Here is a 15,375-nt window from a genome sequence, read left to right as displayed (position 1 = left end):
GGCTGATGAAAAAAACTGAAAGAATCAGTAATAAAAGAAATAAACAAAAATAACTTTACCGAAAAAGACAGTAACGTTTTGGATAGATCGTTACTGACTTTATCGGTAGTTTTTTGACATCTCAATATTTTACAGTTTGCGGAGTTTTCGGTACTCACCAACTATTACCGACTTATCTCTGCTGTTCAAAAACCCAGTAAAATTTTACCGACTTCGGTAATAAAATCTTAGTGTGTAGTAGTTTATGCAATTCTACGAACTTTTGCCAAACACGATTTTTTGATTGGAGCAAGTTTTAACATAGTCTGGTTGAGGTTTGTATCTCGAGGTTCTTGAAAATCTCTTTTTTCGGAAAGAGTTTTCACTGATAAGCATGCCTGCATGAAAATTTCGGATTTTTTATTTCCATACATGATGACTATGTATATCTAAAAGTCAACCATTTTCAAAGTTACCACTTACATTACGAAAATAAATTGTAAAAAATAGGTAATTGTGAAGCATATTTGTAAATCCACTGTGGGTGAGCCAAGAGCATCACCGCGAGCTTCAAAGAATACAAAAAATAAACACGTTAGCACTGCCTTTTCTCAGTCGATGAAGATGATTGTTTTCAAATCGTTCTAAATGATCAGTGAAATGCGATCAAAACACTCATCACTCGGAAAAAAAGCAATGCTAACTTGTTCAATTCATTCGGTTTCGGTACATGTGTCATGCATGATTTAACTATCATCAAGTTGCGATGCGGTGTTCGATCTTTGGGCATTTATTGTAATTTATTGTCTTAAGCAACATGTAAGCAGTTGATGGTTAATGAATTCATTATTATATTATGTTTAAATGCCGTTGACTAGAATAGAATTAGCTTTCAAATAGTGGTAATAGGAAGTGGTTTTGATTTTCCACATGCTAGTTATGATTTTTCAAATCTTGAAATAAGCCCAAAACCACATTTTCAACTTGAAGCATACTGAAATCCTTATCAAATGAGCTGAAAATTTGACCAGACATTGTTTCTGGCATAAGAATGCCGAATATTGCTTGACCGGTAGTTTTACAGACATTTTTTTAAATATGAACAGGTCTAGACTGTATATTTCGATTTTTAACAGCATGTGACCTTGAAAAATATCAGCTAAAATTAACTCCTTTAAATTTTTCAAATTTCATGAGGGTTGCCTCGAGCTTGCCCACGATATTTTACTTCACATTGTCATCAAAATAATGATGTTTCATTTGATTTTGATCTTGATACGGATTTCATTAATTGAATTGATAAAATGTGCTATTTTAAACTAATTCTGTCAAATGTACCGGAAATATCGATTTTCTATTTCAGCGACTATTTCTATCAAATTACCTCTAGAAATCATGTTTTGTCAAATAATTAGCATTTTTGAACGTTTTGAGTGAGAATTGTACTTTTGACCAGCATTTGTAGGGGATGCGGCCACTGTGCCTTGGTTCTCTAACGAGACTTGGCTCCAACTGACCTCAGAAGCAGGTTCTGTGCCAGTGGTGATGTAACGCTAGAAAAAAGAAGAAGAAGAGCTTGCCTATCGCTGCTCTTGGCACCACCGAGATGCCCTTCAAGAATTGGCAAGATCCGACAAACACAAAAGTGATAATGACGCTACCCCAGTAAGTCAATAGCCACAGCCACAATGCAGAAGGAGGCGGCTTTCCTCAACTCCACGAAGAAAGCAAAATCATCGTCGTCATCGTCATCACTACCCGGACGTTATCTCCACACCGAGCCGAGTAATCCTTGGACAGAGAGCGACTCGATGACGAGCACCAGAGAAAAGTGGGTTCCCATCATGCTCGTCGGTTCACTACCTACTGTTGACTCCCGGTGGAGCACTCCGGCAGTTAGCATCTGCTGCCCAGAGAGCGGCAAAGGACAAGAAACAACGAGCAAGCGCGCAACCTTCAAGAGCAGTTCTTGAGGAAGTGCGGGTTCTTTTGTGTGTGCTTACTACCATTGCTTTGGCATGGGGGTGATGTGCTGACGAGGACGAAGGCATCTGTCTGATCTATCCTGCAAACATTGTAAGACTCGAGTGCAAGTCAGAGAGAAACGGAGTGAGCTTTCAAAGTAGGGCAAAGTGGTTCAAAATGCACTCCTATATAAATGGGGTAAAATCCGTCATTTTATAATACAGTCCACTCTCCAATATGTTACCTTAAACTGATTTAATAGAAAAATATATGATATCGCAATGTGAGATATTGTCATGACTTTGGTATCATACAAGTTTTTTTTTTGTAAAACTGGTATTTCTTTGTAAAAAGCAATTGAAATTGAGTAGGCATTTTGAACCATCTTCCCCCATAAGGGTCTGACGAGTGGGGGTGGTTGAGTGAGTGAGTGCTACACTGCTACTGATGAGGCTAAAGTGATTTCAAGACTTTTGCCACCCCACCCTCTGGGAAAGGGGCGCCAGGGTGGGTGGTTACGGTAAAGTGAGCCATAAATGTGAAGCGTTTCGTGTTCCTTGGGTGTCGACTGACTGGTTGGTTGTTGGCCATGGCAGCGAAGGTATAGAGCTCCCCGGTCGTTTGTAGCCAAGGAGCAAAGGAATCTTACGGTATTGTAGCCCAAGTCGGGTTGTAGGGTGGGACCGACCGTCCGTCCGAACAAGCGAGCGACGATATAGTCACGAAGGAAAATGATTATGTGCTTTTGGTGGAGCCAAGTTTGGGAAATTGTGTGTAAGGAGAGAGGGTGGTCCGCAAACATGGCAAGAAGGATAATAGAGAAACTTATGGAACGTGATGATGTTGTTAATTAAATGTTGAATGCGGACCAAGTGTGAGGAATCTTTTATTTGGGTTAGGGGAATTTGCTGATAGCTGGATGCGATGCGATGTCGGAGGGGCTAAGAGACTTTGATGTGAACCATAAAGAGTTTAGTGATAGGGTTTATCGGGAAAATTGCTGGGTATGGTGCACTGATAAGGAGCACGAAAAGACGTTCGGGTTGGCTTTAGTTGGTGAAATGTAAAAACATGAGAATAATTTCGAGTGGATAGTTTGCGATGAAGGTCAAAAAGATGTTTCATACAGAAGTTTTCATGATTGTGATTTGTGTGCAGCAAAAATGATACATTTTGTGAAGTCGTTTCCCGGACGAAGAAGAAAAACAAAAACAATGCACTTTATAGAGTTGCGTAATAAAATAGCATTGCGTAATAAGTAATTTTTCAACTAAAATCAGTCGTATTACGGGTTTTCTGCATTTTCGTTGTATATCAGCCTGCTCTTTATTAAGAGAATGGCCTACTTTTATTGCTAAAAAAACAGAGCTACTTTTCAGTACTGATTTGTCTGTGGTACAATTTCATAATGGTGTTGAAAAGTAATGCTTTCCAGTTCTGTTTTGAGAGTTGGCAAATTGACATTTGAATGCCACCATACGTTATTCATCAATTTGCTCTGGATTTCTCAATGACTTAGTCAACTTGCTTATTTTTTTATACCCGTTTCTAGCTTTCCAGGATCTTTTCGTAATTGAAATTTCCTTGACTTCCCTGGGCATAGAATATCAACGTGCCTGCCACACGATATACGAATACGGAAACGGCAACTTAGGTAAAGGAAGCTCTCAGTTAATAACTGTGGAAGAGCACTTGGAACACTAAGCCGAGAAGCAGGTTTGTCCCAGTGAGGATGTAATGCCAAATAGAAAAAATATTTTGCATTCATTCGAATATTCGTAAAAAAGTCACTCTTTGATTAAGCATTCTCAAGAGTCATTCTTTGATTAAGCTGCAAAACAATCGAACTCTTCGAAGAAAAAATCAATTTGGAATTCAAAGATAATCTGTTTCTTTTATTCGACTTGATACGAAGCCGAGGATAATTAACTCAGTGTATGCCAATTATCTGCAGTCGCGATTATTTCGAAAACAGAAAGCCAGCAAAGGCTCAACAACGGGAGTCAAATGTCAGCTGTACGGCTAATTAAACTCCAATAAGCCACGTGTTGATTGATAGCGATAAAGCAACCTCTGCCTCTCGGCCCGGGGCATCCAGCGGCGGCGGCGATTGATGAGCTTCGGATCGGACACGCATCTATTTCCGTTCACAAAGTGCCGCGGTAAACCCGCCGCACTGGAAAAATTTTCACGGCTTCACCTCATTATGTATTTAGTGGTTTTTATTGACCTGTTCGGGCGTAGCTGTTGCTGCGAGCACGGTGTGTCTGAAATCGTTATTAACGAGAAAAACTGACTATCAATTCAGCACCAACCTTTCAAAATATCTGGTTTTGCAGCATCTTCTCGAAAATTGTTCTAATACAGTCAGTGACAAAAGTAAGTAACCGAATGCTCACGGTTCGAACGAAACGTGTAGATTTCTGTGACATAAAATGTACATAATTGGAGCGTGACTTATCATAGATATTTACATGATATGTCATGTAAACTTCAGTTATATGTCATGTAATCTAGCAGAATCACGTGAGATTACGTGACATATAACACATTTTTACATGATTTCATGTTTAAATTTGCGAGATTTCATGTTTACATCGCTTAATTGAAGTTTACATGATGTGTAATCTTCATTATTTTTAACAGTGCTGCCAGAGTGCCCAAGTTTGGAAACTTGGGTGACAAACTACAAAAAACTTTAGGTTTTATTTTGTAACAACTAACGTAAAACTAAACATTACATATACTTTGCAATTGGATTAAATGGACAAATTGATGTGAAGTTTTGCGAAAAAGTTACACGTCTTCTCAGTAAGAATCACTGAGAAGACGTGTAACTTTTTCGCAAAACTTCACATCAATTTGTCCATTTAATCCAATTGCAAAGTATATGTAATGTTTAGCTTTTCGGTAGTTGTTAAACGTCCACTCGGCTGGTTAGCCGTAAAACCACGATTTATAATTAAAAACAAGTATTTATTTTTTTATTTTGTCATCCAAATTTCAACCAATTAGGATTACCGTTTTGATTCATATTACGGACAGCTTCAAATTCCGGACACTCTACATAGTTAAAAATAATGAAGATTACACGTCATGTAAACTTCATTTATGCGATGTAAACATGACATCATGTAAATTTAAGTCTAAAGTCATGTAAAAATGTGTTATATGTCATGTAATCACATAGAATCTTGCTGGATTACATAACATATAATTGAAGTTTACGTGACATATCATGTAAATATGTATGACACTCCACGCTCCAATTATGTGCATTATATGTCTCAGAAATTTACACGTTTCGTTCGAACTGTGTACTTTGTATGGGAAACATTTCACGCGAAATGTTTCAATTTTTGCTGTTCAAAAGTTCCCAATTTCAAGGCCCGTTTTAATAAACTTTTTCCATAAATATCTTTGAAAATTTATAATGCCCAACTACCTTAGATGTCTCTTTGGTGGTTTAACGATTTCGATTGATGATTTGACTGTTCCATTAATGATTATCATGAGCTGTCCGGAATTCGATTCAAAGTGTCCGGAATATGAGGCAAAAGCGAGGAAGCGTCCGGAATAAGAATCATGAAAAGGCCACACATTTTGATTCATTTAAAATTATTGAAGTTGCGTAAGCGTATTCTTCACCCACCGTTCGAAAGTAAAGGGCTTCCGACGCTCGATAGCGTTAAGGAATCATACAGAATGATTTATTTTGTATGCTCTATGCTGGTTTATATTTCCCTGAGTCCTTAAGTGTCCGTAATATGAATCAAAACGGTACTAGAAGCAGAGATTCCCAAACTAGGGCATTTTGTATGAAACAAATGGCTACTTTTGTCACTGACTGTATATTTCAATATACGCATACATATAAAGGATATAGTATTTGAGAATCTTCTCTGGAAATTTGAGAATATTTCATCGTGATATGAAGCTTAGGATCTATATTCAAAAATATGGTATACAAAATTCAAAATCAGTGCTTGAAGTGATCAAGGCATCAAATTATCAAATTGATTCGACTTATTGTAACAATAATTCTAGATTTGCAATCTAAATCCATTGATTTTTATTTTGTCCGAGTACCGAAACGTCGACGAATATCAAATAAATCGACGCATATTCAAATATATGACACAGGCAAAAAGAAAAGTTGACAAAGAATTATTATAAATTTGGAACTTTTAACTGAAAAGACATTCATTTCGAATATATACCTAGTATAAAAACATGTTGAATTAATTAATTAAAATAAATTGAGAACATATGCTTTATAGTCTTGATAGTGGAAGCAACTGAGTGCCTGCTAGATATTTTTCAAGAAAATCCTAAGTCCTCCAGGATGTTATCCGGTGGTTATTCTATCGATTTCTATAAGACATCCGCTTAGAACATCTTCAAAAATTCAACCATTAGCTTCTCCAGAGATGCATTTAGGGATTTCTTACAAAATTGTCCGTCCTTCAGAATTTCTTAAGAATTTCAACATAAATTTCACTAAGAATACTTTCAGGAATAACTCCAGATATTTCTTCTTTGTTTTTTTTATTCTTACAGTAATTCTTTGATGTATGAATGTATGAAGAATTGGAGGATATTTGTGAAAAATTGTAGTGTTCAATGATGTGGAACGTCAAACACACTTTTGAAAATTCCATGAGGTTTTTTCTTTTAGCAATTCACTGAGATATGTTTAGAAGGGAGGGGGGCTTCCTTAGCCAAGTAGTTAGAGTAAAAACTAAGGTGAAAAGCAGGCTCTGTCCCAGTTAGGACATAATGCCAATATATTGCCAAGAATGTTTAGAAGAACTGTAGTTGTAATACTTGGATGAAATGCTGAAGAAATTTCCAGAAAAAAAATGTAGAGGAATTCATTGATGACATTCATTTGGAATTTGCGGAATTCTTCGAAAAGTTCGAACATCTCGATGATTTTTGAAGCAATTTGTTTGAGTAGATGAAATGGCGTAAGAAATTCTTGTAATTGTTGTTGGAAAAAAAATGTGAATGAATTTCTTTAAAAACTCTGGGAATTAACCTTTGCGGGTTTTAGAAAAACATCAAAGTTCAAATCCCTGAGCAACCCCGACTAGAGGTACATAACCAAAATATAATAAAATTTTATCAGAATATAATATGCATATCTTATTATGATATAATTTTGTTAGACATCGTTATCCACAAAAAAATATTGAAACAAAAATAAATCATATTGTGTTATATTTATTTTGAATACACATCTGTGCATTTTAATCAACTTGAGTTTTCGAATCAAGCGAAACATATATTTTTTATTTGAGAAGAATGACAAAAAAATCTTGGGTTTGTAATATGTTATGTTGTGTTATGATCTTAATTTATTTTATTGACTAATTGCAAGTGATTAAAAAGTAACTTGTTGTTGACTTGTTGATTTAAAAGTGACTTTGAATTCCTTGTTTCATATCAAAACATAAAATGTATGTTTGTTGCACCGTATATGAAGTTTTATTAGAATTTTTATATATGTAATTGATAAAAAACTGGGTATTACCATACATGTTTCTGTCTATTGCACGGAATATCATGTTATGTTAGAATTTCATATATTTAAGCATAAGCATAAGCATAAGCATAAGCATAGATGACCGTACAATTCGTAGTTGCTACTCCGTGATTGACCAGAACAATCGAAGTTGCACAGGGAATTAATGAATGGGGCTTGGGATTAGCTTACCATTCTTCAATGTGCACAAATCGAGAGCTCAAATTTAAAAGTCAATAACGGCGCCGGCCACGTCCTTACGGTCATCGGGGAATGGAAGGAATGTTAGTGTGACTACCGTTGTTACTAGAGACCGAGATCACCTCTGAATCTCCACGGTTGTCATGGAGAGGATATTGGGTTAGTGGGATAAGGTAAAGATCTGGGAGTCACCAATGTTTGGTGATGCGAGCCATGATATAATCACGCCTAACCGGATTCGCGAAATAATTCGATAATCGCATTAAACGCCGAACAAGTGTTCGTCACTCGCCCACGCAAGAGCAAGCGACGCGATCAATAGATCAAACACTACTAGCGATCCGCGGCGCTTTTTCATTTCTCTGAACGAACGACGCGCGACAAGTTTGATCCTGCCCCCATCGCCCGCCCCCGCAGGAGCAAGCGTCAAGGTCGAAGGATCAAACACTACTTACGAACCGATCACTTTTTCACCGCTTCACTACCGACGCGCGACATATTTGATCCTGCCCTCATCACCCGCCCCAGCAGGAGCAAGTGTCAAGGTCGAAGGATCAAACACTACTCTATTCAAAGGATGTTTTTATTAATGACGAAAACTGAAAATTACATGTATATATTTTAAATTATATGAAACAGGAATAATGCCGACACTTGTAGTGACGAACTATACATAGTTTGTTTGAAAATTACATATGAGTATTACTGTGCATTTTGTCTCGATATGGTACAAGTTTTAAAAAATACGTCAACATTCACAATGTCGAACAATTCAAAAGATAATTTTTAATAACGTATAAAAGAGACAAATATATGTATATTGAAATTGTATAAGAAAAAAACATAATGCCGACACTTATAGTGACGAACCATACAAAGTTTGTTTTAAAATTACTTAAAAGTTACGCTTTCAAGAAAATATGTGTTATCACAAGAATGAAACGAACTCACCAGTTGGTAATCCATCCTCGACTGAACACAAAACTGATACTGACAGCAAAACTTCTTGGCGTCCCGAAAACAAACCGTCTTGCTTGTGCCTTCCAAATACCTACCCAGCAAGACGCTCCAAAACAGAAAAAAAAATCTTAGGAGCCGAAAACACGCGCGAAACCGTGAGCCAAATCTATCGGACGACGCAAAACCGAACTGTCCTGCTTGGGCTTCACGAAGCACTACCCAGCAAGACGCTTGAAAACAGGAAAAAAAAAATCTCCGGCGACGAAAACATGCGCGAAAACGTGAGCCAAATCTATCGGACGACGCAAAACCGAACTGTCCTGCTTGGGCTTCACGAAGCACTACCCAGCAAGACGCTTGAAAACAGGAAAAAAAAAAAAAAATCTCCGGCGACGAAAACATGCGCGAAACCGTGAGCCAAATTAATCGGACGACGCAAAACCGAACTGTCCTGCTTGGGCTTCACGAAGCACTCTGTTATGTTAGAATTTCATATATTTGATCAAAAAGCTCGTAATTTAAAGAGTTACCCAGTTTATTATACAGTATTATAATTTTGATACTTTGTATCAAAAATTATAACTTGACTTGATTTGTTTTTGATAGATCAAAAACACATTTTGTTATTTATGTTCATAGAACTTTTAGTTATAAATTTAGTTATTTTAACAACATCCTGCATTAAAATTATAACAACCTATGCTCGGTAAAATCTTCATATCATAATAACATAAGCTGATATAATTTTGTTATGTACCCATAATCGGGACCCGACCAGAATCACACTACAACACATTTATATCTACTTCAGTTTCAAATTTAACAGAAGTAGATAAAAATGTGTTATCTATTAGGCTTTGCTCTTAACTTATTATATATTTTGTAATAGATTTATTACAGGATTTGTTAAATTTTGAAAGTGATTTTTTGTTATATTTTTGAAATTGAAATTCTTTTGTAAATAACATCCTAAGTTCTAAATAGTTACATAATTTGCAATAATATTGTTATTTTGTAACATCCTTGAAACACATTTTGAAATAATTTTGTTATTGTTATTATAACAGGATTTGTTAAATTCTAGTTATTTTGTGCAAATTTTGTAAATATTTTTGTTATTTCAACTACTAACGGTACATGTTTCATAACAAATGGTGATATGAAACATCTTATCAAGAAAACACATAATGTTTTAAATTTATTTCTTCTTTCTGGTCGTGAAATTACTGGAGTAATAATGTTGAAAGGCTCAGAGATTTCCTGGAGCAAATTCTGCAACAATTTCTCTAAGCATTCTTTCAAAAATCGCTGGAAAAATATTAAGCATAAGCATAAGCATTGATGACAGTACAATTCGTAGTTGCTACTCCGTGATTGACATGAACAATCGAAGTTGCAGAAGGAATCAAAAGATGTAGCCTGGGAGTAGCTTTCCATCTTCAATGTACATCTTCGAGAATTCCAAACATTAAAAAGTCACGCGCCGGCCACGTCCTTAAGGTCATCGGGGAACGGAAGGAATATTAGTGTGACATCCATTGTTACTAGAGACCGAAATCACCTCTGCATCTCCATGGTTGTCACGGGAAGCAGTTTTGTTAGTGGGGAAGGATCATAGCTGCATGATTAGGATTCACCTTGGTATGTGATGCGATTCATGCACCTCAGTTAAAAAAATCACCTATCAGTACTCTGAAGGCAACGTGAACATACGGTTAGTCGTCGAACCATTCAAAGGTTATTTTTGTAATGAAAAAAATCAGGTAAAAGGAAAAGTGTGGAGTTTAAATGTCGACACTTACAGTGACGAACTGTTCATATTTTGCTGAACCATTTTATTTAAGTAACATTCCCACCGTTGTTAAAAATACGGTTCATAATATATTGTAAATTTAAAATTAAAGCATGAAACGAGCTCACCAAAATGATCATCCATCCTAAATTCAGCTTCTGTAGCTACTTTAAGGCGCAAGCGAAAATGCCACAAAAGTCAGAACTGAAAAAGCAGTTTTCTCCTTTTAAAACAACAAATTGATAAAAATAAAAACACACAGCCTTTTTATTTGGAAAATAAAAAAGCTGTGTGTTTTTATTTTCTTTGATTTGTCTATTTAAAAAGAGAAAATTGCTTTTTCAGTTTTGACTTTTGCACCATTTTTACTTGGGCCTTAATAAGCATGTGCATTTCACAATAGCAAAATATCACTCCGACGACGCAAAAATTTGAGCTCGATTGCACTCGTGCGAACTAAAACAAAACGAGAAAAAAAGTCCGGCGGCGCGACGACGAAAAGAAAAAAAAACGATCTTTCTGATAAAGATGGAACGAAGCCAAAACTCAAACCCTCAAGAGCACAAATCTAGACAATCAGATAGCGGTTCAAGCTGAAAACCTGATCGATTGGTCATCATCAGCTAGTACCATCCGTTGAATCCCTTAGCCCGACCCACTGTCCGGCTTGTCCTCCGGAAAATTTGAGGTCCGGTTTCGATGCATCTCCACCTTACCGAGAAAGGCCCCCAAGGCCCCGTATCATAGAGGTGCCCAAGTGCTTTTTTTCATCGAATTCTAGGAATAATACTTGGTAGACTCCTGGCCCAACTCTTGATAGACTCATCCAAGAGATCACACCAGAATTCTAGCATTATCTTTATCTGTGGTAAATAACAGGTGTGATTTTTAGGCTTTATTTGCCCAGTATATCTCTTCAACAGATCTCCGACAGATTTCTATGAACATTGGTTTCAAGAATATACATTTTTGGGTCTTTAAGAAATTCGGAGAACCTTATACAGGATCGTAGCATCAAAGAGGCTGGGAACACTGCTCTTAGCTATGAACTGATGTATAACCATATTTCAATGTTACAATTATTTCTTTCATAAATGTTTCCAAATTCATTTAGAAGAAGTCTGCAATCCAACTTCAGGGATTAACAACAAATTGTGAAGAAAAAGAAAAACTTCAAATAAAGTCCCAAGATTCAAATATGGGTGAAGCGGTTTGACTTTCCTTTGAAAAAAGCTTTTGAATTTATAGACAGGGTGCTCACATGTTATATTGAATATTGAAAGTTAATCTAATTGACATCTGTGTATTTAACACAATATGGTGTTAGATACATATTCCACCATAACTAGTGATTCCATCAACTAAATGTTTTTAAATTTACAAAAAGAGATGCTTGGATATCACATCTTTTGACATCTTTCTATGCCTCTTTTTTTTATTGGTAAATGATGCCACATAGTTGACGTTCATTCAAGCATTGGAATGTCCGTTGAAGATGGTCCAAAGCCTTTAAATTATTTTAACTCTCGTTTCGTTTATAAACTTTTTTCAAATTCAATTCAAGGAGAGGATACTAGAATATCATATCTTTCGAATGGGGGGTGTAGAAATGGATAGCCGATTTGTTTCGTTATTAATAGTTTCAGACACACCGTGGCAACAGGATTGTTCTGCATGCGGTTGATTTTCCACGCCGATGATGTACATAACGTGATACAATTTAATTTAATCCTTACCAGAGTTGAGTGGCCGTTATTGGAATTTTGAAAGAGTAAGGGGAATGGGTGGTAAGGCAAGAGGAAGATTGGCAGCATTTCGCGGTTGATTGTGTGGCAGAATCACACTAATAGGGAGCTTGCGGAGATGATTGCCAGTTTGGAATATGTGGCGACGTAAAATATCGTGTTGATCTTTTTTTTTTTTTGGATACAAGCGGAGGATAGGAATCACATGCTGGTGGGGAAGGGTTGTGACAAAAATAAAATCCCCACGGGGTACGTCAAACGATACGATCAATTAATGAAAATAATGAACATTCAACGTTGGAGCAAATAGACAAACGTACGCACACGGGCACACAAACTCAAATGGGATGCAAACACACAAACCGGCGAGAGGATGAAATTAAACCGGAAAGTGGACAGAGATTGGGCTGATTAATTTGGAACGAAATTAAAATAAAGTGTTACTGGTTTTGGGGCTTTTGTGAGGCGACGGGAAAACAACATCCAGTGAAGTCGGGAAAATGCAAACGAGAATAATGGTTGGATTGTAATTAATCGGTACAACGGCACGGACAAGAGTGTTAAAACAGGCGAATGAGAGTTATTCAATCCTTTCAGCGATTCTCAACGAACTGGACTTTTGTGAAATCAATACTGTATACCATCTGATGGATTTCCAGCTTGAACATTGTCTTTCTTACAGACAAAGTATTGCACAACATTACTTTGAGTAGAGCTGTTTTAGATTTCGAGAAAATAAGATGGGATCAAGTCTCTCCGGGTATCAATTCTACCAAGTCTCCTCTACGGAAAACAGGGCGTTGAGAAAGTTGAGAATCACTGCTTTGAAAGACTCCATGACACGTGATGAAACAACAAGAAGGGGTTAAACACAAATGGACAGCAACGTGTAATGAGAGCTGTTGCTCGGGAGGTGCATTGATTCGTTTTGTGGTATTTTTGCAGTGTTAACTATAAAAATATCGGTTTTCGCACCGACACGAGATGATTCGATCACTTACTAACAGTTGCTGAATTCCCTGCTGTTGATGTTGCTGCTTTGGTTGAACAAAACAGGACGATTTCGCAAATTTCACGCACCCAGAGGAAGACAATTATCGCCCGAATACACAAAGCCACGAGAGAAGAAAAGAGAAAAGGAATATATTTTTATAAAAACAAACCAAAACACTCTTCATATGGGATGTTACAGGATAAAGGCAGGAAAATCAAAACCAAACTTGGAATCGATTGCTATCAGGCTAGAAGAAAAATAGCTGCCTGCAATTGGAGTGAATTTCAAAAACTAAAGCAAACAACCAATCGAGTGTGTGTACTTGGAGAAACGATATCTGGAGCTAGCATTCCAGAATCCTAAATTGAAAGAACACGAAATCATACAGAGGTAAAATCAAAATCTTCCGATTGAGAATCTTGCGCAAAGGATTACGTGAAGATGGTAAACTTACCCCGATGATGGCATTCAGCTCCGGCATGGTGACTTGTTTCGCTCGTTCCACTGCTTGTGCCACTTGCTGTTGGTGTTCGGTGGCGAGAAATGGCAGCAACTGCCCTATGAGCGCATTCAGCCGTTTGGCGATTTCCGTCTGAAATGGTAAGAATTGAATAGGTTGGATGAGTTCAGGAGAAGTCTGATTTAGATAGGAGAAGGTATCAACCGTGATTGTTTTATATTCTATTTTGTTATGGCTATATCGGTCATGCGACTCAAAGCTAAAGGGAGTCTGTAGAAGATTTTTTCAAATGATAAACGAATAGGTGGATAGACGTCGCAAGGGAGCGACAAGATTTAAATTATATTAGGTGGTGAAAATTGAGCAAGCCATTTTAAAGTCAGTAAGCATCGAAGCGTCCTGTATTTTGCCTAGCTTCTCTACTAGAAAAGAGTTGGCTCAAAGCTTAGAGCTTTGCTTCCAACACAGGCTGTGTTGGTAGCAAAGCTCAAAGCTTTGAGCCATCTTTGCCATATTGAAGCTATATATCGAATTTACAAAAATCTAGAGAACTCTGCTGTTAAAATTTGAGCGAATCAGTTCGATCTCTGCCGTCGTCAGACAAAGTCGAAGGCAAAAGTGCGCTCTGCACTGCGGTATTGCTTTGTCATCAGCAAGCGCTGTTTAGGAATCTCTTTTGTTTCTCGATTTTTAACTTCTACGCCGTTCGCCGGTAGTGCTTTTTTTTTTTTTCCATCTATACATCATCATGGGTGATGTGATGATTGTGAACACTGTTCAATTTCGCTTCCCGATGGGAAGCCCACGACCGTCTTGGATCGAAATCGCCAATTTTGTCAAGCAATTGGATACGGATGTGGCACTGATGGAGACAACATACAGAACAGCGCGTGATCGATCGTTGTTCATCAAGTTTACAACCCAGGAAGCTATGATGAACTCTCTCGAAAGGAACGCGGGACCACGATCATTTGTATATACCAGTGGAACAACAGTAGAGGTGCGTATGACGATCGCAGGTGACGATATACGTTACGTGCGGGTATTCGATTTACCCCCGGAACTACCAGACGATGAACTATTATCAGTCCTTGGAGAATTCGGCAAAATAGAACGTGTGGTACGAGAAAAATTTCCTCCGAATTTGGGCCTCGACCATATGTTCACTGGAGTGCGAGGAGTATATATGGATGTAAGGAAAGATATCCCACCTTCAGTCGATGTGGTGGGCCGGAAAGCCAAAATGTTCTACGACGGTCTGAAAGACACTTGTTTTTTGTGTCAAACTGTGGGACATCGAAGGGACTCCTGCCCTCAGCGGAAAACTCGGGAAAGGAAACAGGAACAGATGAAGCAGGACAAGTCAGCGATAAATTCATATGCTGCGGTAGTTTCCGGAAAGCAAGTGATACCTGCGGAGCAAGTGATGCCGACGGACGAAATCATCGAAGTTCTCGATGAGGAATTTATCGACCAGCCCTCGGAAACAGACGACACGGAACAAAATGAAGCAACTATGTGCGTAACTGAACCCGCCTCGGAGGAGGAAACGCAACAGCAGGAGAGCATGGAAAAAATGAGAGCGGCTGCAATTGCCATCAAGGAAGCGTTTGAAAACGAAACTGCAAATATACGGCGAGCTAAATTTGCGAACTCCAGTTCCAGTTCCGATTCACAGCCTAGGAAGAAGAGCTCTCGTAGATCTTATCATTGAATTTCTTTGAAATAGTTTAGAATAACAAATTTTGTTAA

The 15,375-nt window shown here is 37.6% G+C and overlaps 1 protein-coding gene across 13 annotated transcripts in view; it reads right to left on the bottom strand.

Moving 5' to 3' along the window:
- The window catches only part of LOC5573338 (protein groucho), a 664,800-nt gene that overhangs the window by 47,662 nt on the left and 601,763 nt on the right, over positions 1-15,375 (bottom strand). For 6 of the 13 annotated variants that reach the window (XM_021849485.1, XM_021849489.1, XM_021849496.1 and 3 more), the window contains exons 6-7: positions 13,618-13,755; positions 13,171-13,206 (exon numbers count right to left, since the gene is read on the bottom strand). In XM_021849485.1, coding sequence (XP_021705177.1) covers positions 13,171-13,206; positions 13,618-13,755 — 174 coding nt within the window. The remainder of the gene's footprint in view (positions 1-13,170; positions 13,207-13,617; positions 13,756-15,375) is intronic. The other 7 variants (XM_021849486.1, XM_021849490.1, XM_021849488.1 and 4 more) reach the window with 2 other exon arrangements.

This window comes from Aedes aegypti, chromosome 3, assembly GCF_002204515.2.
Source record: "Aedes aegypti strain LVP_AGWG chromosome 3, AaegL5.0 Primary Assembly, whole genome shotgun sequence".
NCBI lineage: Eukaryota > Metazoa > Arthropoda > Insecta > Diptera > Culicidae > Aedes > Aedes aegypti.
This window is presented reverse-complemented; position numbering and strand designations above follow the sequence as displayed.